This window comes from Salmo salar, chromosome 16, assembly GCF_965601325.2.
Source record: "Salmo salar chromosome 16, fSalSal1, whole genome shotgun sequence".
NCBI lineage: Eukaryota > Metazoa > Chordata > Actinopteri > Salmoniformes > Salmonidae > Salmo > Salmo salar.
This window is the reverse complement of record NC_138306.1, coordinates 36,196,456-36,220,772: the sequence shown is the minus strand read 5'-3', so window position 1 is coordinate 36,220,772 and position 24,317 is coordinate 36,196,456. Positions and strand designations below refer to the sequence as shown.

Genomic DNA, 24,317 nt, shown 5'->3' with positions numbered 1-24,317 from the left:
CATCCCCAGGGCCTTATGCCATAGTTTGTACATCTCAGTTGTCTGTAGAAACCACATTTATTTAACAAAGTCAGCCATATCAGCTATGTTTTTTTTAAAGGCAGTAAATGAGGCTGAATAAACTGTTTCGCTGCCAGACAAGGCTCCGCTGATAGCCAGGTGTACCAGTGGTAAGGATTCCCTCCATGGTGCTGAAAAGGAAGCTGTGCTTTAGGGACAGCTTTATGTAGGCCCTAACAGTTTGTGGGCACCGTTTGCCACCGTTATAGTGCACTTAATGTATTGTTTAGTGTTGTGTTGTGGCTTTGCTGTCATGCATCTAAAATTGTATTTTTTAGTTTGCCCCACCAATATTTACATCCTAATATCGCTACTGGCTGTGGCGATATTGAGGTTCATTCTTCTCATATGTTGTTGTTAGAAACAGTAACTAGTGCTTTTTGACAGCACGCTTTTGACTGCACGCGCCTGGCTGAGGTTTTCTGAATCTATCCAATCAACGCTCTCATGCGTTTGACCAATGACGTGGACGTATTTAGGCTGGAATACGCCGCTAGCGGAAAGGGGGCGTGGCTTTGGCTAACCTCCTTTGGAGAAAGAAAGACTCAACACAAAAACAGAATATCAAAAACATTAAGGAAATTAGCTCGCTGTCAAACTAAAACAAATGTTTTAGGTCAAGTGAAGGCACGCTGATATGGATGGTAAGTCGTTTTCGACTTTTGATTTGACGAGATTGTCAATTTACTTTGATCTATGTCGTGCGTTATAATGCTAGTTAGCCGACATAAACTAGCATAAAGGAAAAGCTTGGCAGCCAGTCGATAAGCTAAATGTTATGATAGCTTGCTACTAGCCTAATATTAGTTTATATTAGATTTTACCAAATATACACGTTTTATAGTTAGCTATTAAAATCTCACTGCAATGTCATGTCACCAGAAGCTAGACGAGTATTCAAAGAAGAAACGTTAAGGTTTAGACGAGTAACGTTAGCTACATGGCTATTGAAGAGATTATTTTTCTAAACTGTCTAGATAGCTAGCTATCTTCCCGTTTTTATTTATTTGTAGGTAGGTGGCTAGCATTACGTGTGTTATCGCCATTGGAGTAGTGTAGAGTTTGAAATGATCAGAACGCGTTGACAACTTATACAATTCTATGATTTTGATCAAGACACATATCACTAGCTAGTTGCCCTCAGACTGTCATAGTCGTCATTGCACACTGTTAGTACAAAGTATTCCAGGCCCAATGCACTGGGCTGTATCTGTGTATCACCCCTCATCCCATTTTTTTCTTTCTTTCTTTCAGACACACTCTTCCAACTGAAGGTATATAAGAAATTAGCCATTGTCTTTGTGGAGCTTAAACATAGTTAATACAAAATTTTACACTGTAAAATGTCTGCTTATACTTCTCTAACAGTTTACAGCAAAACAGCTCGAAAAACTTGCCAAAAAGGCAGAGAAAGATTCCAAATCTGAGCAAGCCAAAGTTAAAAAGGTGAGTAAAGGGAGGGCTTTCTGAGAAAGAATGTAGGCTAGAACATGGTTGTGTGTAGTAGACTTTTGTTTTCTGATGCAAAACATTTTGCTATATGGTTTGCACTGGGCCCTACATAACGCGACCCAGGTTACGGGTATACAGGGTGTGGTATGGTTCAGTGAAGGCTGCTGAGGTGAGGACGGCTCATAATAATGGCTGGAATGGAGCAAATGGAATGGCATCAAACACATGGAAACCATGTTTGACGTATTTGATACCATTCCACTTATTCCGCTTCAGCCATTACCACAAGCCCATCCTCCCCAATTAAGGTGCCACAATCCTCCTGTGGTATTACAGGATCAGCAGTCAGTCTATCCCAATAGCGTATAAACAACATTATTGTTGAAAATCGTGCCAATAAATAGTTAATTTAACGTAATAATTATTAGGCATAAGCGTTAAGTGTTCAGTTGGCGTCTGACTGGACAGGTCGAATAAAGATGTGTGCAGCACATTAACCAGCAGGTGGCAGTGGAAGATCATGGTTGAGGCTGCACCAGTCCATTACTGTCCTAAGGATTTAAACAGACGACCAAGGGCCATATGTATCAAACGTCTCAGAGTAGAGATTGCTTATTTAGGGACAGTTTTGCCTTTTTGATCACAATGAATAAGATTACATGGACAGGGGGGACCTGATCCCAGATCAGTATTCCTACTGTAAGATGATTGTTACACATGCAGCCCCTGAACTTGTTTTCATAGGCAACTAAACTGACTTTTAGTGTGTATGTTCGTCTCACCAGGCTCTTCAGCAGAAGAATGTGGAAGTTGCCAGAGTATATGCAGAGAATGCCATCCGTAAGAAGAACGAGGGCCTTAATTGTCTGCGCATGGCATCCCGTGTTGATGCTGTTGCCTCCAAGGTCCAGACTGCTGTCACTATGAAAGCGGTGAGTCTATTCCCTCTGCCTAATCATAATCATATGTTAATATCATCCAATTGTGTGTCTCACATTAGTCATTGTCATCTTTTCTCTTGACCCCCAATCTCAACCATCCTCGCTACTGGCTACTTTCATAGAGATGCACTCTCTGTCCTACCTTTGTGTGTGGCACTCCTGTGTTTTATATCCCTAGGTCACAAAGAATATGACGCAGGTCACCAAGGCACTGGACAAAGCGCTGGGTTCCATGGACCTGCAGAAGGTGTCTGCTGTTATGGACAAGTTTGAGACGCAGGTCCAGAACCTGGATGTTCACACCTCGGTGAGTAGCACAAGTTTATAGAAAATGTTCCTCATCTATATTAAACAAAAATATAAATGCAACATGCAACAATTTCAAAGATTTTACTGAGTTACGGTTCATAGAAGGAAATCAGTCAATTGAAATAAATTAATCAGGCCTAAATCTATGGATTTCACAACTAGGCAGGGGCGCTTTCATGGATGGGCCTGGGAGGGCATACGCCCACCCACTTGAGAGTCAGGTCCACCCACCTGGGTGCCAGGCCTAGCCAATCAGAATTAGTTCTTCCCCACAGAAGGGCTTTATTACAGACAGAACCCACAGGTGAAGAAGCCGGATGTGGAGGTCCTGGGCTGGTGTGGTTACACCTGGTCTGCGGTTGTGTACTTCACACACAGAGACGCGTATAAAGCTCTCCCTCGCCCTCCATTTGGTAAATCCGACTACAACTCTATCCTCCTGATTCCTGCTTACAAGCTAAAATTAAAGCAGGAAGCACCAGTGACTCGGTCTATAAAAAAAAGTGGTCAGGTGAAGCAGATGCTAAACTACAGGACTGTTTTGCTATCACAGACTGGAACATGTTCTGGGATTCTTCCGATGGCATTGAGGAGTACACCACATCAGTCACTGGCTTTATCAATAAGTGCATCGAGGATGTCGTCCCCACAGTGACTGTACGTACATACCCCAACCAGAAGCCATGGATTACAGGCAACATTCGCTCTAAGCTAAAGGGTAGAGCTGCTGCTTTCAAGGTGCGGGACTCTAGCCCGGAAGCTTACAAGAAATCCTGCTATGCTCTGCGACGAACCATCAAGCAGGTAAAGCGTCAATACAGGGCTAAGATTGAATCATACTACACCGGCTCCGACACTCGTCTTATGTGGCAGGGCTTGCGCTGCCCAGTGACACAAGCCTACCAGACGAGCTAAATCACTTCTATGCTCGCTTTGAGGCAAGCAACACTGAGGCATGCATGAGAGCATCAGCTGTTCTGGATGACTGTGTGATCACACTCTCCGTTGCCAACGTGAGTAAAACCTTTAAACAGGTCAACATACACAAGGTTGCGGGGCCAGACGGATTACCAGGACGTGTGCTCCGGGCATGTGCTGACCAACTGGCAGGTGTCTTCACTGACATTTTCGCAGGTGTCTTCACTGACATCATGTCCCTGATTGAGTCTGTAATACCAACAGTTTCAAGCAGACCACCATAGTCCCTGTGCCCAAGAACACAAAGGCAACCTGCCTAAATGACTACAGACCCGTAGCACTCACGTCCGTAGCCATGAAGTGCTTTGAAAGGTTGGTAATGGCTCACATCAACACCATTATCCCAGAAACCCTAGACCCTCTCCAATTTGCATACAGCCCAAACAGATCCACAGATGATGCAATCTCTATTGCACTCCACACTGCCCTTTCCCACCTGGACAAAAGGAACACTTATGTGAGAATGCTATTCATTGACTACAGCTCAACACCATAGTACCCCCAAAGCTCATCACTAAGCTAAGGATCCTGGGACTAAACACCTCCCTCTGCAACTGGATCCTGGACTTCCTGACGGGCCGCCCCCAGGTGGTGAGGGTAGGTAGCAACACATCTGCCACGCTCATTCTCAACACTGGAGCTCCACAGGGGTGTGTGCTCAGTCCCCTCCTGTAGTCCCTGTTCACCCACGACTGCATGGCCCGGCATGACTCCAACACCATCATTAAGTTTGCAGTGGTAGGCCTGATCACAGACAACGACGAGACAGCCTATAGGGAGGAGGTCAGAGACCTGGCCGTGTGGTGCCAGAATAACAACCTCTCCCTCAATGTGATTAAGACAAAGGAGATGCTTGTGGACTACAGGAAAAGGAGGACCGAGCACGCCCCCATTCTCATCGACGGGGCTGTAATGGAGCAGGTTGAGAGCTTCAAGTTCCTCGGTGTCCACATCAACAACAAACTAGAATGGTCGAAACACACCAAGACAGTTGTGAAGAGGGCACGACAAAGCCTATTCCCCCTCAGGAAATGAAAAAGATTTGGCATGGGTCCTGAGATCCTCAAGGTTCCACAGCTGCAACATCGAGAGCATCCTGACTGGTTGCATCACTGCCTGGTACGGCAATTAAATCTCGGCCTCTGACCGCAAGGCACTACGGAGGGTAGTGTGTACGGCCCAGTACATCACTGGGGTTAAGCTGCCTGACATCCAGGACCTCTATACCAGGTGGTGTCAGAGGAAGACCCTAAAAATTGTCAAAGACCCCAGCCACCTCAGTCATAGACTGTTCTCTCTACTACCGCATGGCAAGCGGTACCGGAGTGCCAAGTCTAGGACAAGAAGGCTTCTCAACAGTTTTTACCCCCAAGCCATAAGACTCCTGAACAGCTAATCAAATGGCTACCCGGACTATTTGCATTGTGTTTAATCAGTTTCTTAATATGCCACACCTTTCAAGTGGATGGATTATCTTGGAAAAGTATAAATGCTCACTAACAGGGATGTAAAAGAATTTGTGCAAAAGAAATTTGGGAGAAAAAAGCTTTTTGAGCGTATGAAACATGGGACCAACACTTTACATGCTGCATTTACATTTTTGTTCAGTGTACATAATGGTTGTACTCCTAATCAATTTCATTTCTTGAAGTCATTAGTTTTCAAGCCTCTTGTTCACGTGTCCCCTTCTTCCCTAAGACCTCTAGCTCACTCTGCCTCCTCGACCATTATCCTAGTTCACTAAACCCTTTATCTCAACATGCATTACTGTACCCTTCTGTATAATTGCATTAATTGTGAAACAACATAAACCCACTCACCTATAGGTGATGGAGGACTCTATGAGCTCGGCCACCACACTGACCACGCCCCAGGACCAGGTGGATGACCTCATTGTCCAGATAGCAGAAGAGAGTGGTCTGGAGGTGATGGACCAGCTCAGCCAGCTGCCTGCAGGAGCCACCTCATTGGGAGAGAGTTCCTCACGCTCACAGCAGGAGAAGGAGGACCAGCTGTCTCGCAGGTACCCTAACAATGCAGCTTTCACTGGTTAGTGTGGGACATTTGGCTTGTTTTCTAAATTAAGGAAATGTGTTGACAAGCTATTCTCCAATTATTTGACTGTAAAGTAGTGTAGATTCTGGCTAGATGTGTTAGTGCTATGATGGATCCCCTTTCTAATTATGCATAGTGATATTCCAATGATCAACATGCACATACACCAAAGATTTTCATATAAATCAACAGTTACACTTTTATTTACGTTGCAGGTTGGCTGCTTTGCGGAACTGAACATATCTCTCAACTATTCGCTAGACAGATGGAGGCTTGACAACCGCTTGGAAACAAACAGCTGGGAGCTGTGTGATTCTATCAAACTGTTCATACCGTGAGGACCTAATGAGACTATTGATTTCCATCCTCACGTCTATTTATATACACACTCACACTGTGGTGCTGAAAATACCACCTGAGAAGGCATGGGTCTCTCTCTTCCTCTCGCTCTTCCCCCTCTGTCCGGCTCTTTCTTTTTCTGTTGCACTTCTCTTTTTTTCCACCTTTCATTTCCCTTTTCACATATCAGTCTTTCCATCTCTCACTCATTGTCTTATATTAATTAGGGATCCCTCAAATCAAAATAAAGTGTTATTTGTCACATGCTTCGTAAACAACAGGTGTAGACTAACAGTGAAATGCTGACTTACGGGCCCTTCACAACAATATAGAGAGAAAAATATCCCCCTTGGTCAGTTGTACTTGTGAATTTCAGTACATTGTCACATGACATATTTTTGGATGTATATTTGAATTGTCAGGGTTTTCCTGAGAACATGAAGAGTTTTGCAAAATGTCCAAATAGTATATTGGAAAAAGGTGTTTTAAAACAGACACATTTGTGTAATATAGGGAAGCTTGGACCCCCAAAAGTTATTTATCTGGATTTTGCCTATCAGATAAGATAGAATGAATAGAACGGACAAATCATTGACTTGAATGGGGACTATTATTTAGAGTGCTCTGATGTTTCCCAGTTTGCACTCTGTTCGGCACTAAACCACAGACATCTCTTGACACACTGTATTGACAACACTAACAAACAAAATGAAGAAACACTATTGTCTACTGATTTTTCCCAACTCTTAAAAGAAATAATCCTCTGACATAATGTCATTATTTCTGTATAGAGGGAGGACAATTCTCAGTCATATTTTTTGTTTTCCTGATTATTTCTGTTAAAATAGATTGTTAATTCATGCCTATGTTATGTTGCTTTGAATATGTATGCCTTATTGGGATGCAGGTATATGCATCTTCTCCTCAGTGCCTGGATGTATCTAGTTAGACATAGTGATCCTATGTAAGGTTTTAATATCGAGGTTTTGGGACTATAAGGTTCTATCTGCCAAAAGAATATTCTGAGGTGATTGGCTTTAAAGTTCCGAACCCTCATTGGTTTGAAATGTGTTAGCAATTTTTTATCTTGTATTCTTTTGAATTTAACAACATGAATGGGGGTATTTAGAGTACTATATAGGTAGAGAACATTGAACCGAACAAGGCTATGTCAATTAAAACATTTTGACAAGTGCAGATAGAACCTTTATAGTCCCGAACCCTTGAATTATGTTGCCATATAACACAGATGTCCCCTTTCTGTCCACATCACATACAAACCAGATATTTGGCTTCTGTAGCGAAGACATTTTGGGAATACATTCCTTTCTTTTATTTTACATGGGGATGGTTATTAATACTCAAAGGTATGCAAGTTTTGCAGTATTTTGGTATATTTAGCCATCTGATATGAACATTTTGTCATTTCAACACTCAGGAAATGACAGCGGCAGATGGCACCACGAGCAAACTGATATACTTCTGGCTTGTCCTATGGTTGCAGCATTTGTAACCAGGAAACCATGTAACCACGACATGAGTTCAACCATGAGACTGTGGGTGCTGTTTCAACACATCCTCAAATGCATGTTTTACTCTTTGCCAAAATAAGCTCACATACTGAGGAGTTCGTGCTGTTAAAAAATGATCTGTGATGCTGTGAACATTTCTCTGCAGTACTGCTTCACACAATTATTTTGCTTCCTTTTCTGTGTGGAGTGATGGTCATTATTATTAGCCTTTCAGATTATATAACATGCTTGCCGCCAGTAAATATTGTTTGTGTTATGCATTCATCTGGTGTAAACAGGTCATGTTGTAGGTAACTGTTGATGTCAGAGAGACAGACTTCTTATACTGTACATGCCTACTGTACAGCTTCAAAGTAAACCTAATTTCTCCCCGTGGTCATGCTAAAACAAGGGTCTAAATTGTCTACAGTACAATGGCTTCAGAAAGTATTCATACCCCTTGACTTATTCCACGCTTTGTTGTGTTACAGCCTGAATCCACTCAGGAACATTCAATGTTGTCTTGGTAAGCAACTAAGGTGTAGATTTGGCCTTGTATTTTAAGTTATTGTCCTGCTAAAAGGTGAATTTGTCTCCCAGTGTCTGTTGGAAAGCAGACTGAACCCAATTTTGCCTGTGCTTAGCTCTTCTGTTTATTTTTAGTCCTTGCCAATGACAAGCATAGCCATAACATGATGGAGCCACCACCATGCTTAAAAATAGGAAGAGTGGTACTCAGTGATGTGTTGTATTTGCCCCAAACATAACACTTTTTATTCAGGACATAAAGTTAATTTCTTTGCCACATTTTTTTGCAGTTTTACATTAGTGCCTTATAGCAAACAGGATGCATGTTTTGGAATATTTGTATTCTGTACAGGCTTCCTTTTCACTTTATCAATTAGGTTAGTATTGTGGAATAACTACAATGTTGTTGATCCATCCTCAGTTTTCTCCTATCACAGCCATTAAACTCTAACTGTTTTAAAGTCACCATTGGCCTCATGGTGAAATCCTTGAGTGGTTTCCTTCCTCTCCGGCAACTGAGTTAGGAAGGATGCCTGTATCTTTGTAGTGATACACCATGTAAAGTGTAATTAATAACTTCACCATGCAATAAGATACATTTTGATGTCTGCTTATTTTTATGTTGACCCATCCACCAATAGGTGCCCTTCTTTGTGAGGCATTTGAAAACTTCTCTGGTCTTTGAGGTTGAATCTGTTTGAAATGCATTGCTCGACTCAGGGACATTACCAATAATTATGTGTGGAGTACAGAGATGAGGTAGTCATTCAAAAATCATGTTAAACATTATTATTGCACACAGTGAGTCCATGCAACTTCCTATGTGACTTGTTAAGCACATTTTTACCCCTGAACTTATTTAGGCTTGCCATAACAAAGGGTCTGAATACTTATTGACTCAAGACATTTCAGATTTTCATTTCTAATTAAATTGTAAACATTTCTAAAAACATAATTATACTTTTGACATTATGGGGTATTGTGTGTAGGTCAATGACAAATCAAAATGTTATCAATTTTAAATTCAGGCTGTAAAACAATAACATTTGGAAAAAGTAAAGGGTGTGAATACTTTCTGAAGGCACTAGGTGTGGATGGGTGTGGATGGAATCTTAACAAGGGCTTTTTTCCCTGTGTCTATTGTGAGGTATACTATCTGCCCTGTGGCTCTTAACAACTGTCACTCTGCGAAATGTCTGGAGAGCTCTCCAGTTCAGCAGGTTGTTGGCTTAAATGCTTTCACAGAAGACCAGACCTCTCCCTTTTTTCTTGAAACCTCTGAGTCATGAGTCAAAGTAGGCCACATACTGCACAATAGATAACTGCACTCTTATCAATACAATGAAAGTGGCTACACTCACTATCTATGATCGATTGAATAGCTTTCTCAGAAAAAATACTGACTGGACTCACTTAACCTATTAAAACGTCAGGAAAGAAACTTCATGTTATGAATCCATTCATCTTATGTGATGTGCCCTTGCTGTTCAGAGAGCACAGGGGTTCCCTTACATCATACAAATGGTGGTATCAAATTTCACAATTGCATTCGTTGTGTACGAATGTCCCATCAGCAATACTTAGCAGTGACCTGGAATTGGACACCGTGCATTGTGTGTGTTCATGGTCGCTATGTTTTTGCTCAGTGATCAAATATGCTGCGGTCCAATGATCAAGAGAATTTGATAGTGAAACATGTTCCTGTAGTGGCTCATCAAACTTCCGTTGCAGCATGGTCTCGTGGACTAGACACGTTTCTCCATAGATAAAACCATAAAGGTTACAAAATCTCAAGATGCCTACCTAGATTTTCTATAGCACACAGAGAATGTGTTATTCTAGAGCTTACCAGACATCAAATATCTGGTACTAGAACAGACTAGCTTCAACACCTTAAATCCACCCTTCTGCTCGACAAACATACCAGGTGCTCCCCCTCTCACACACTATGCTGAACAAAAATATAAACACAACATGTAAAGTTTTAGTCCCATGTTTTATCAGCTGAAATAAAAGATCCCAGAAATGTTCCATATGCAGAAGAAGCTTATTTCTCTCAAATTTTGAGCACACATTCTTTTACATCCCTGTTAGTGAGAATTTCTCCTTTGCCAAGAAAATCCATCCACCTGACAGATTAAACAGCATGATCATTACACAGGTGCACCTTGTGCTGGGAACAATAAAAGGCCACTCTAAAATGTGCAGTTTTGTCACACAACACAGTGCCACAGATGTCTAATGTTTTGAGGGAGTGTGCAATTGGCATACTGACTGCAGGAATGACCACCAGAGCTGTTGCCAGATAATTGAATGTTCATTTCTCTACCGTAAGCTGCCTCTAATATTGTTTTAGAGAATTTGTCAGTACGTCCAACTGGCCTCATAACCGCAGACCACGTGTATGGCGTTGTGTGGGTGAGCAGTTTTTCAACTTAGTGAACAGAGTGTCCCATGGTGTGCACCATGGTGGTGGGGTTATGGTATGACAACGAACACAATTGCATTTTGTCGATGGCAATTTGAATGCATAGAGATACCGTGACGAGTTCCTGAGGCCCATTCTCGTGCCATTCATCCGCCACCATCATGATAATGCATGGCCCCATGTCACAAGAATCTGTACACAATTACCTGGAAGCTGAAAATGTCCCAGTTCTTGATTGCATACTCACCAGAGCATTGAGCATGTGTGGGATGCTCTGGATCGACGTGTACGACAGCGTGTTGTCACGCCAGATACTGACTGGTTTTCTGATCCACGCCCCTACTTTTTTTTTAAGGTATCTGAACAACAGATGCATATCTGTATTTTCAGTCATGTAAAATCCATAGATTAGGGCCTAATTAATATATTTCAATTGACTGATTTCTTTATACGAACTGCAACTCAATAAAGTATTTGAAATTGTTACATATTTTTGTATTTTTGTTCAGTATAAGAAAACAAGCCCCCCTGCCCTGCTTAAATGCATTATTTATTGCTTAAATCGTGTGTGATGCCACCCTTACAAAAAAGATTGCAGTAATTTTGATGTCTAACTACAGTTACAGTGCAGTACACTGCAGTTATTCAGCAATTACTGCTTCCAAAATACCACAGTCGACTGCAGTTACTGCACTTTTACTGCAGTTTCAAAACGGCAATCTTTATTTGTAAGGGCAGAATAACTAAATAAAGGTAAATACCTCCAGCCTCAATGAACTGCAGCTTATATGTTTTGGACTATGTTTATCTTATTCCACCATTTTCCTTTAGTCAACATAACATGACCACAGCATTTTGCAGTGGGTCCTCCCCCATAAATAAACGGTGTATCCTCTATGATGCTGAGAATGCAGCCCACGCATGGAAGAAAGAACACCCCCGCAATTAGATTTATCTCAAGTGACGTTGGTGCTTATTTTGGTAAGGGACCTAGAGAGTTAACGCAAAAAAAAAAGAGAGTTAACGCTAGGGGCTTCTCTGATTGGATTAAAATAAGTCTTAGCGAGTGAGTGAAATAAGAGAAGAAATCAGGGGGAAACGGCGGTGGTGACAGTTGGCATCAGAGACAATAAAAACCGGAACGCGAGGCGACGGTTCGCCGAGGCAGATATTTCTTCTTAGCACGAAAAAATGAGCCGTGAATCGTCTGATATCGGTAAAATATGACAGCATTTTTTTTATTGGAATTTAAGCAGCGTTCAAGTCGGATGGGGCGGGGTGATGTTTAAATTCCGGTAGAAAGAGAGCAAGAACACGGGTGAAGCTAAATGGGTACCAGAAGGAATGTAGACCTCGCTACCTACGTAGCTATTGTATCAGGGGATCTGAGAAGTTTTTAACGCGTTCTGTAAAAGGGAGGCGGTTTAAGACGGACTGGGGAGATCGCAGGCTGGAGAGCAGCGTGTATTTGCGGCGCACATAACAATGAGGACGCTATTTGCATTCTGTTGTCTCTTCTTGATAACGAGAGGAACAGATCCGGCGACGGAGGGCAGGTCCCTGAAAGACAACAACAACATGAACGTGACGGCCGACAGTAACAGAAGGTATATACAAATCGGGGACGGGACCTCCCAAGAATTTGAGTTTCCCGAAAACACTAAGGGCGTGATTGTAATCTCCAGTCAATACCGAAGCGCCGTAAGTACGAAGGGCCGCGAGAGCTGGAAGCAGACGGTCAATGTAAGCTCCTTGGACTCGGAGGTTCTTTCCATCCTGAATGTAAGTGACAGTCATGCGGGACCCGTGAAGAGTTTCATTATCAGCATAAGGTCTGGGTTGCCGGGTCGGGCACAACTGCTCATCCAGCTATTGGAGTTGGACCAGGATTCTTTCCCTGTTGTAATTGAAGAAAGGACAGACTACTGCATCAGGGTGGCGCCTGGAAGGGATGACCCAGCTGCCCGGCTCATACAGTCAGGCGTGCTGTCCCACTTTTCTGAGAACCCTGTCCTATTTGCCTTGCTGCCGCTCATCTTCATCAACAAGTGTGCCTTCGGGTGCAAGGTAGAGGTAGAGGTGCTGAGGGGTCTCCTGCGGAAGCCTGTGCCTCTCCTCTTGGGGGTCGCAGGGCAGTTCCTGGTCATGCCACTGTACGCCTATGGTCTGTCCAGGCTGGGCTCCTTGCCAAAGGCCCTCTCCCTGGGCCTGGTCATCACATGCTCTGCCCCGGGCGGCGGCGGAGGCTACCTCTACAGCCTGCTACTGGGCGGGGACGTCACCCTGGCCATCTCCATGACCCTGGTGTCCACAGTTGTAGCTGCAGCAGCCATGCCCCTGTCCTCTGCCCTGTATGGCAGGCTACTGGGTGTCCACGCTGCCCTCCACGTGCCCTTTATCAAGATCCTGGGCACCCTTCTCTTCATTGCCATCCCCATCTCCCTGGGCATGCTGGTGAAGCTACGTCTGCCCAAACTGACCCGCGTACTGCTGGCACTGATCCGGCCCTTCAGCTTCGTGCTCATCGTGGGCGGCATCTTCATGGCCTACCAGATGGGGGCGTCTATCCTGGCCAACGTGAGACCTCAGATAGTGGTCGCGGGGGTGACTGTGCCCCTGTTTGGGCTGCTGTTAGGGTTTGGGATGGGGAAGCTGGCAGGACTAGCAGTGCCACAGAGGAAGACGGTCAGTATTGAGGTGGGGGTGCAGAACAGCCTCCTGGCGCTGGCGGTTATGCAGCTGTCGTTCCGGCGGGCGGAGGCTGACTTTGCGTCCCAAGCGCCCTTCATAGTGGCGCTCAGCAGCACCTCTGAGATGCTCCTTATCGTCCTCGGTCACTTTGCCCATCGAAAGTTCTGTACCCCCACCACCCGGACTGAAACCTGATTGTAGACAGAGTTTCTGTTCTAAACCAAACCTGTGGAGGTCCCAGAGTGTTGGCTACAAACACACACAACAATATGAAAACAATCATTGACTTTGACACTGTGTACACAGGACAGCGAATGGACATTATAAGTATGTTTTTTCTATCTTCTTGAAACCAAAGGCCTTTTCCCGCTAACCCCCTTTTTTTCTTTCTTTTTTTAATGAGATTGTACTGAAGAGTACCTCATGTATATAGGCCGAAGAAGAGAAATACCTATAAAAGAAAATATATTTTTCTATAAAACATTTTTGTAAATGAAATTATTGATTTGTATCATGTTTACAAGAGGTCTATGTGTCAAAGGAATGGGAATGGTTTTGAAAACTGATTGTTTGTCGGATGGAAATGTATGGTGTTTGAAAAGTACCGGTACTAAGTTTTTTTGTTCTGGATTCAAAGATGGTTTTCTAAGAGTCCATGTACTTTATAAAGAGGAGACATAAAAAAAATAAAAGCATTCATAAAAGCAGTCTTGTGTTTGTCCAAGGAGGATCTTTATTTAAAGAAGGAATCTTAACACTGAGACGTACTAAAGTAAAGATTGTGCTGCAGCACAGCTGAGCGATATAGCCAGTACCTTTGTTTCTGAGGGTGTTTCTGTGACAATATTTGCCTGTGCGTAATATTTGTGGACTGATTAACAGGTTTCTTTGTGTGTGCCAATGTGAGTACATTTGCATGTCTCTTTGCATTGTGTATTTGCATTTGTGTTAAAACAATCTCATAACACATCTATGTTTGCATGTTATGTGGTTACCTTTTTTAAGGTCTAATGTTTCTAAGCCTTTTTACTCCTGAAATGGAGGTTGTAGTTTTCAATCCATTTTTTTTGGTGTAGTTCATAGGTCTTTGTGTGAGCGGGCATGTTATGACTGGAATGAACGTGCTTTTCGGCATGTGTTGGACTTGAAATATGCTCATACAGTCATAATAGCTGCCTACTGGTGCTTTCAGAAAGTATTCACACCCCTTGCTATGAGACTCAAAATTGAGCTCAGGTACATCCTGTTTCCATTGATAATCCTTGAGCTGTTTCTACAACTTGATTGGAGTCCAGCTGTGGTAAATTCAATTGATTGGATATGATTTGGAAAGGCACACACCTGTCTACATAAGGTCCCACAGTTGACAGTGCATGTAAGAGTAAAAACCAAGCCATGAGGTCGAAGGAATTGTCCATAGAGCTTCGAAACAGGATTCTGTTGAGGCACAGATCTGGGGAAGGGTACCAAAAAATGTCTGCAACATTGAAGGTCCCCAAGAACACAGTGGCCTCCATCATTTTTAAATGGAAGAAGGTTGGAACCACCAATACTCTTCCTAGAGCTGGCTGCCCAGCCAAACTTAGCAATTGGGGGAGAAGGGCCTTGGTCAGGGAGGTGACCAAGAACCTGATGGTCACTCTGCACTTTGACAGACCTCCAAAGTTCCTCTGTGGAGATGGGAGAACCTTCCAGAAGGACAACCATCTCTGCAGCACTCCACCAATCAGGCCTTTATGGTAGTGTGGCCAGACAGAAGCCACTCCTCAGTAAAAGGCACATGACAGCCCACTTGGAGTTTGCCAAAAGGCACCTGAAGACTCTCAGATCATGAGAAACAAGATTCTCTGGTGTGATGAAACCAAGATTGAACTCTGGCCTGAATGCTAAGCGTCATGTCTGGAGGAAACCTGGCACCATCCCTACGTTCAAGCATGGGGGTGACAGCATCATGCTGTGGGGATGTTTTTCAGCGGCAGGGACTGGGAGACTAGTCCAGATCGAGGGAAAGATGAACGGAGCAAAGTACAGAGAGGTCCTTGATGAAAACCTGCTCCTAGAGCGCTCAGGTCCTCAGACTGGGGTGAAGGTTCACCTTCCAACAGGACAATGCAGGAGTGGCTTCGGGACAAGTCTCTGAAGGTCCTTGAGTGGCCCAGCCAGAGCCCGGACTTGAAGCCGATCGAACATCTCTGGAGAGACCTGAAAATAGCTGTGCAGCCACACTCCCCATCCAACCTGACAGAGCTTGAGAGGATCTGCAGAGAAGAATGGGAGAAACTCTCCAAATACAGGGGTGCCAACCTTGTAGCGTCATACCCAAGAAGACTCAAGGCTTTAATCGCTGCCAAAGGTGTTTCAACAAAGTAATGAGTAAAAGACCTGAATACTTATGTAAATGTTATATTTGAGTTTATTTTTTGTACAAAAATTTCCCAAAACCAGTTTTTGCTTTGTCGTCATGGGGTATTATGTGTAAAGTGATGGGGGAAAAAACAATTGATTCCATTTTAGAATAAGGCTATAACGTAACAAAATTTGGAAAAAGTCAAGGCGTCTGAATACTTTCTGAATGCACTGTATGTATTCATTTTCTGGCAAAAGCAAAACTGACACCTTAGGGGAGTGAACGTTTTGTAAAAGGCATTTTTGTACGTTTTTTTTCCCTTTTACACCACTCATGTATTTGAAATACTGTGTTTCTCTGCACATTTGTAGTGGGAAACGGCATTGGAGCTTGGTTTTGGCACAAGACGTGGGAGCTCAGGAAAGTAGCATGTATGCTAAAGTCTATGGGCTGAACTCCGTTGTTTGAAGGGGTTTTTCAATATTCACATACTTCAACTGCTGTGCGAAGTGGGGAGCCACTGTATTTTGTTTTCCTGTAAATGAGACGTGATAGTTAAAACAGTCAATTAAGATAACTCAACTACCCCCAAAATCATTAACTGTTTCCTTATTCCTGTCAATTATTGACACTTTTCTATTGGAAAACAGGTAGGGGTTTATGGGTAAAGTTGTATTTTGGGAAACAATAGTAAAATCCTAGAATATTTTTGTGGCAAGTCCATCTTGTGTTAACATTACAAATTGCCATATACTGAAAACCTGTTTTGTTTTCCAATCGCAACTAACCCTAATCTAAAACGAATGGATTAACACACATTGAAGATGATGGGAAATGTTTACATGACTCTGCTTACATTGTGTTCTGGACCCTCCTGTACAGTGTCATAAGCCTTGCATATCAATTACACTCAGATGCACAACATATCGTCCATTTAATTAATATACCTGCTGTTAGACCTATTTTTAGCCAAAGGTATTTTAAGGATTTGAAGCTTTGCATGAAAATGATGTAAATTCACATGGTGAGTTACAATCATGCCACTACCAATGGGAGTCATCAATTTTGTCAATGCATGCATGTCTCTTTCCCTCTCTCACTGCCACGCACCTCCTGTCTGTAATTTCAATGAAAGGATCTACAGCTGCTCAGCCTCACTTGCAATGGTAATTTGACCTTTGATAACCACAGATTTCAGCCCATGCATTCCACCTCGTATTTGGCTGCACAGAGACAGACGGAGACATAGGGCCTAAGCTATTTCACAGATACACACTATATACTCTAATTTACCTGGTATGATATTTCTCTTCTTGGTGCTACAGAGCCATGAGGTTACCATATGAGCTGTGTGGTTTGTAAAATCCTACGCAAACTAAGCAACGTGCCTCTTTGTAAGTTGTACTTTGAGGAAATGCCTAAAGTGTCACTTCCATTAGAGAAATGGGTGAAAGTACCTGCTGTGGGTGCAAGGACAGTGTCACGTCCACTTGAGCGACAGCTCAGATTGTTTCTCCCAGGTAACAGTGTCCACTGTACTTTATAGGTTGACAGGTGATTTCCTGACACTGTTCCAGCAACTGCAGTATTTACACTTCCTATGCTGTGGTTTAGTGACACAATAGGAAAAAAACACTTAAAAATTCATGAGACAGATGGGATTACATTTTAATGAGTTGTTTTCACCTTCTATGAGCAGGTTTCTTGCCGCAGTGCCAGGGTGTCCAGGAAAACATGGGTGGAATTCCCAGGAAATCCTCAAAAATATTCTCATTCATGTGTGCTTTTATCTCCAGTAGGCCTATTTACTGGAACGACAAACAAAGGAAGACTGTCTGAAGGGCATACAATTCTCTCATCTTATGTTCAAACTTTTGCATATGAGCCATTCTCACACAAAATAGAGACAGATACAATTATGAACCAGGACTAGTCTCATCTGGTCCATCGACGGTATGGATGGATAGCTCATAGTCATAGCTGTACTGAAATTGCCTTCAAGTCGATGTTCTTGCAGCATTGGTGCTGTCAGGAACAACTTAACAGAGGAACATTCTGTTCAGTGACTAAACAATGTGTCTATTTAGAGTAATAAACTGTAGTACCTCACATTACTGCTGTCGCAGACACTTTCATCATCCCAGTGACAGTGTAGCTCTAATGGACTAGCTGGTGCCATTTACCTTCAATGGATCGATCAGCAAGATAGACAGAGACTGAAATGTTAGCCTTGCCAACCCTGATAATACATTGATCTGTTTGTCCCATGTCCTGTCTGAGGAGATTGATCTTTAGATGGTCATTAAAATTGCCTCTGTTCATTGTGTTAAGATTCATTTAATCAAAATAATTTGCTATTAGTTTGATTTCATAAATACTTTTGGATGGATACATGTTGGATCAGTGCGGTTGGAGGGAATTTATTTTCCTGTTAATACTGAATGTATTATTAATTATTAAACTTTACGTATTTCTTACTGTATTTTTTTTATTTTGAGTGGCAGCCTACAGGTTCTGTGAACTTATAATGTGAAATGGAAATGTACCTGTAACATTATCCATTTTTCCCATTATTTTCTGCAGATCCTCTCAAGCTCTGTCAGGTTGGATGTTGAGCGTCACTGCACAGCTATTTTCAGGTCTCTCCAGAGATGTTCGATCGGGTTCAAGTCCAGGCTCTGGCTGGGCCACTCAAGGACATTCAGAGACTTGTCCTGAAGCCACTCCTGCATTCTCTTGACTGTGTGTTTATGGTCGTTGTCCTATTGGAAGGTGAACCTTCACCCCAGTCTGAGGTCCTGAGCGCTCTCGAGCAGGTTTTCATCAAGGCTCTCTCTGTACTTTGCACCGTTCATCTTTCCCTCAATCCTGACCAATTTCCCAGTCTCCGCCACTGAAAAACATCCCCACAGCATGATGCTGCCACCACCATGCTTCACCGTAGGGATGGCGCCTGATTTTCTCCAGACGTGACGCTTGGCATTCAGGCCAAAGAGTTCAATATTGGTTTCATCAGACCAGAGAATCTTGTTTTTCATGGTCTTAGAGTCATTTAGGTGCCTTTTGGCAAACTACAAGTGCGCTGTCATGTGCCTTTTACTGAGGAGTGGCTTCTGTCTGGCCACTCTACCATAAAGGCCTGATTTGGTGCAGTGCTGCAGAGATGGTTGTCCCTCTGGAAGGTTCTCCCATCTCCACAGAGGAACTCTGGTGCTCTGTCAGAGTGACCATCAGGTTCTTGGTCACCTCCCTGACCAAGGCCCTTCTCTCCCGATTGCTCAGTTTGGCTGGTTGGCCAGCTCTAGGAAGAGTCTTGGTAGTTCCAAACTTCTTCCATTTAAGAATGATGGAGGGCACTGTGTTCTTGGGGACCTTTAATGCTGCAAAATTGTTTTTGGTACCCTTCCCCAGATCTGTGCCTCAACACAATCCTGTCTCTGAGCTTTACGGATGATTCCTTCAACCTCATGGCTTGGGTTTTTGCTCTGACATGCACTGTCAACTGTGGGACCTTATATAGACAGGGGTGTGCCTTTCCAAATAATTTCCAATCAATTGAATTTACTACAGGTGAATTCTAATCAAGTTGTAGAAATATCTCAAGGATGATCAATGGAAACAGCATGCACCTGAGCTCAATTTCGAGTCACATAGCAAAGGGTCTGAATATTTATGTAAATATGGTATTTTGTTTTTTATTGTTAATACATTAGCAAACATTTCTAAAAACCTATTTTCACTTTGCCATCATGGGGTATTGTGTGTAGATTGAGGTAAAAAAATTATCTAATCAATTTTAGAATAGTCTGTAACGTAACAAAATGTGAAAAAAGGGAAGAGGTCTGAATACTTTCTGAATAAAGTGTACATATATTATTATCTTCCATTCACCTCACATCAGTCTGTATACATCCAACTATGTATTGTGTTGCAGCTGTGGTAACGGTGTTGGTGCGAGCTGGTTTTGACCAGACCATGCAGGACGCTCTCCCTGGTTTGCTGTTCAGTGCTGGATGACATGCTCTCCTGTGAGTTTGAATGTCCCCTCTCATTGCAGCTCGAAACTGCATTCAATAGACAGAGGCTTTATCTTATCCAACTGCTAATATTAATTTCTGAACCTGTGTTGTTTTTAGGTGTGCTGGATACTTTGGATAGCAAGCAGACCCTGCAGTCTGGTGAAACAGCAGCTGAATGATGGTGAAGTGGAAAAGGCTGCTAATCAAACAAAATTATAGAACATGCATAATAATCCATAATATTCACTCTTGTATGTATCTCTTTTTGTTGGAAAAGGGTAAAGATGTTTGATGCTTCCTTGTGTGGTGTGTCTATCACCTGATGCACTGCGCTGTTTCTTCTCCCACTCTCTCTCATACACTCACCTACAGACTGAAAGTTAAAATCACAGAATATGTTATCATTGACATCTCTTTAATATAGGGCCTCTTGTAAAACAGCCATCTATATCATCTATCTCATCGCTGTTCTCCTCTACCTATATTCTACATAGTATCTGATGCCATTGCCATGCAAAGAGAGTGGGGCTTTGCTAAAAACCTGCATACTGTTGACCTCCTTGTTTCGTAATGTAAATGGCTTGTGCTCTGCTCTGTTCTAAAGAAACATCTATAAATACCTTAGTACATCTATAAATACATTACCATGTCTGGTTAATGTGAGCTGCTCTTCCAAATATGTATTTTGTCATGTAGTTGTTTGTGAGGTATTGTGTGTATGTGTGTGACTGACCACATACATCTGAAGTGAATGATGATGTACCTGTGGGTGTGAGTTATGACATTAGGGTGTTTTTACAGGACATTGAAATTGCAGTAGTGTACGTTAAAACCGGTCTATAGAATAACAAGTGTGAACCTTATAATAGAGCGTTTTGATGTGACTGTATCTGTGGTGTGATATAACATCTAGCCCTTTCTCTTTCTCTGTCCTAGTTGGCAGTGATATTCAAGGTAGAGGAGCTGCTGTCTCAACTGCAGTAAGTACTGGAGACTCATGAGGTTAACTGGAAGCATGTGCTCTTCCTGTCTCTCCACCCTGCTCGTGTACAATCCAAACACCCAGCCAAGCCTCAAAGGTACACACACACACACAGACACTTAGTTATTTCCAACAATGCTCCAATGGGCTCCCGAGTGGCGCAGCGTTCTAAGGCACTGCATCTCAGTGCTAGAGGCGTCACTACAGACACCCTGGTTAGAATCCAGGCTGTATCACAACCGGCCGGGATTGAGAGTCCCACAATTGGCCCAGCGTCGTCCGGGTTTGGCCGGTGTAGGCCGTCATTGTAAATAAGAATTTCTTCTTAACTGACTTGCCTAGTTAAATGAAAGTAAAATAAATCATTAAAAAATGACATTTCTCTCTTTGTACATCAGAGCTCCTGTCCAGGTTCCTAAGCTCAGGATTTGAGGGGTATTTGTTTTATTTAACCTTTATTTATCTATGCAAGTCCGTTAAGAACAAATTCTTATTTACAATGAGGGCCCACCCCCGTTCAAACCTTCCCCTAACCTGGACGATTCTGGGCCAATTGTGCGCCGCCCCATGGGACTCCCTCTAGCACTGCGATGCAGTGTCTTAGACCGCTGCACCACTCGGGAGCCCTTGACTTGGAGAACATGATCACTGCTTTCCTCCTGGCCCGTAAGGGTGCACTGGAAGGGCCTGGTGTTTTCCTCCTCGTACAGCGAGTGGTTTAAGGCTAGTCCCCTCAGAGTTGAGTTAGTTCTCTCCTGTCTTCCTGGATATGTTTCGGCGGTGCCAGCAGTTACCATTGGAACAGTAAGAAGTCTGTGGTTTTCCTGCTGAAGTTCCTGTCGGACATAGTGTCCTTTGACCTCCGCAGTACCTGAAGGTCAGGTGACAGATACTCTGGCTCTGCTTTAACACTTTACTGCTGGACTGGGCCTTTAGTCTGACTGGTTCCCTTGCCAAGACCAGACTGGCTGACCTGAAGGTAGGGCCTAGAGAGTCACTGAACCAGTATGTGAGGCGTATATAGATCAGCTGAGACAATCCAGTTATTCCAATGTAACTAACTCTGACTGGTGACTTACCATACCACAAACCCTCTCATTCAGCAGCTCATTCATCTCCTCTCCTCCAGCTGTATAAACAGGGTCCCCTCTCTCTGTCTGCAGGAGATTGGCCTTTATGAGGATGTCGCTGGGACAGGAGCTCTTGTGCAGGTTTGAGCGCCCTCTGCTGGTTGCATTTGTGTGCCATCTCTTCAATTCATGTTTTTCATGTGTTAATTATGTGTGTATCAGTCTGTGTGTTTGTGTGCAATCTGCCTTATCAGCCCCAGTGTCAGGCGGGTCAGGATGTGGACAAGCCAGTCTCTTTGTTTGATAACACAGGAAGGATATCTGCCACAGTCATCATGGAGGCCTGGTAGGTACCCTAAAAATATAGCATCAACGTGCTACATAACGCACACAAATCACCTATTGAGATCAATGTACTGATGACTTACATATCATATTGTGTTCTGCACTGTGTCTTTTTTTATGTGTCGCCACACTTGCACTCTTTTCCTACTCCAGCATTTTCAGAAGGCCATATTTCCTGACTCGTTTTCTCCCTGCCCTCCTAACTCCACGTGTGGTAAGACTTATGCTCTCTTGCTTTGAAATGAATGGATGTTATTGAATGGTGTGTTCACATGCTCTGTCCAGGTATTGTATTCTTTGTCTCTGTCCAGTCAGCTGCATGTAAAGCCTGATATCAGGATGAATTTCATAGATTCACTCAATAAGTCAGTTCTGGTATTCACACTCACAGCCATACAACTACTGACTGACCACACAGTTTTCTGTTATCGCTTTGAGTCTGATACAGATGTTTTGTGTATGTTGATTCCAGTTGTTTGTTCAAATAGTTCAACAAAAACACACATACAAATCAAACCAGTCTTATTATCTTTGACTTGACAGAGTTGTCTGGCCAGGATCTGCCACACGCTGATTATTGTGTTCCCTGAACGTGCTGAGGAACTGGTCAGCCAGACAATCATCAAGCTTTATGTAGATGAGTCGACTTCCCCTGAGCTGCACAATGAAGTCGGAAGGAATGCCAGGAACCGCCGTCTGTCCTCCTGTCTCTGCATTTCTCCCTCTCTTCTACTGTTTTTCTCCTCTGCTCCGTCTCAACTATTTAGTTTCCTACTCTATTTGTCTGTCGTTCTAGTTATTTCTAATGCCACACTCATGTTTCGGTCTGTCCTGTCTATGTTCAGGTGGAGAACATGATCCTCAGGAGGTTCTGCCAGAGACTTTTGGATGCCTCCGGAATAAGCCCACCAAATAATACAGAATTGTCACTACTTGATTTTCTTTCCAGTCCATCTGCATATAGTTGTGTATATTATGTTCTTCTTAGCCTCCACAAGTGTAACTGCAAGTCAGTTTAAAACTGCACTTCTCTCCTTTGAGCTTAATGTGCTCTGTGACCCAAGACCGAGCCCCTGGGTGTCTCAGTTTGTCAACATCCTGCTGGGACACAGACAGCTGCTCACTGCCCTCCTGCACCGCATGTGGGACCTGCTCCACAACAAGGTGTCCTTATATTTTTTTATCTGTCTCGCTCTCCATCTAATTTTCCCTCTCTCTCGCTCTCTCCATCTCATTTTCCTGCTCTCTCTCTCTTTCTTACCCCCCTCTCCTTTTTCTTATAGCCTCTAATAGTCTTCTTTTTTTCTTCCCTATGGGGGGGGGGTCATTGAGTTGTGCACCTTCATGCCTCCCAGGCTCAGTGCCCCCTCGTGCAGCTGTGCCCACCCCTGCTGCCCGTCCCTGTGTCTGTTCCGGAGGCCCTGCCCTGCCCTGCCCTGCCCTGCCCTGTCCTGTCCTGTCCTGCCCTGCCCTGTCCTGTCCTGCCCTGTCCTGTCCTGCCCTGTCCTGCCCTGCCCTGCCCTGCCCTGCCCTGCCCTGCCCTGCCCTGCCCTGCCCTGCCCTGCCCTGTCCTGCCCTGCCCTGCCCTGCCCTGCCCTGCCCTGTCCTGTCCTGCCCTGCCCTGCCCTGCCCTGCCCTGCCCTGCCCTGCCCTGCCCTGCCCTGCCCTGCCCTGCCCTGTCCCGCCCTGCCCTGCCCTGCCCTGTCCTGTCCTGTCCTGCCCTGCCCTGCCCTGTCCTGCCCAAACCAACATGCTCTCCTGTGTTAGGTGGGTGAGACTGGAGAGGGACCCTCAGCAACTAGGATGACATGATACTAATTATACAGTATATTGTAAATCAAAAGACACAGTTAACTTTAGCTCAATAGGACAGTGCTATCATAATATGTATTTATGTGGACTGCTTTGTTTTTGTTGGCCAGATTCTGCGTGGCTGCAGTGTACTATGGGCTCTGCAGGATTGATTCACAGTTTGAACCGCAGCAGTAGTATAATCCCTGCATCCACAATAAAAAGGTACCGGTATGCACATCATTTTCCCAGTGTCACTGAAATGATTGTTATCACCCAGCCACACTCTGAGATGCCCGTTATGCAAGCAGCAGGGGGCTGCTGTTTTAGCAGAATGTCACATACGCCTACAGTTGTACCTCTCTGCTTGACTGCACAGAGACATGTCCTGCCTAGCCCTGAATTGGTGTGTGTGCATGTGCGCGTGTGTATTTGCAGATGCTGTACCTAATTTCCAGACTAATGCCAGAT

The 24,317-nt window shown here is 43.7% G+C and overlaps 2 protein-coding genes across 3 annotated transcripts; both read left to right on the top strand.

The window, feature by feature from the left end:
* Nucleotides 1-541: 541 nt before the first annotated feature.
* Nucleotides 542-8,638, top strand: LOC106573671 (charged multivesicular body protein 1a). 2 transcript variants are annotated; one of them, XM_082962694.1, is made up of 7 exons: nt 542-704; nt 1,315-1,334; nt 1,429-1,506; nt 2,298-2,444; nt 2,632-2,760; nt 5,567-5,789; nt 6,011-8,638. In XM_082962694.1, exons 1-7 carry the CDS (start codon nt 698-700, stop codon nt 6,070-6,072), a joined length of 666 nt encoding a protein of 221 aa, XP_082818820.1. In that variant the 5' UTR covers nt 542-697; the 3' UTR covers nt 6,073-8,638. The 2 variants fall into 2 exon arrangements, with proteins under 2 accessions (XP_082818820.1, XP_014004412.1); XM_014148937.3 differs by having other exon boundaries at nt 543-704; nt 5,567-5,763.
* Nucleotides 8,639-11,738: 3,100 nt separating this feature from the next.
* Nucleotides 11,739-13,999, top strand: p3 (P3 protein). Its single transcript, NM_001141914.1, is given in 1 exon segment — nt 11,739-13,999. A coding segment is annotated over 1 exon segment (1,401 nt). The 5' UTR covers nt 11,739-12,086; the 3' UTR covers nt 13,488-13,999.
* The last annotated feature ends 10,318 nt before the right edge of the window (nt 14,000-24,317 follow it).

Excerpts from the sequence above, each read along its gene's own strand:
- LOC106573671 (XM_082962694.1), top strand. Across the intron at positions 1,507-2,297 it reads AGCAAGCCAAAGTTAAAAAG|GCTCTTCAGCAGAAGAATGT; the intron begins GTGAGTAAAGGG and ends TCGTCTCACCAG. Across the intron at positions 5,790-6,010 it reads TAACAATGCAGCTTTCACTG|GTTGGCTGCTTTGCGGAACT; the intron begins GTTAGTGTGGGA and ends TTTACGTTGCAG.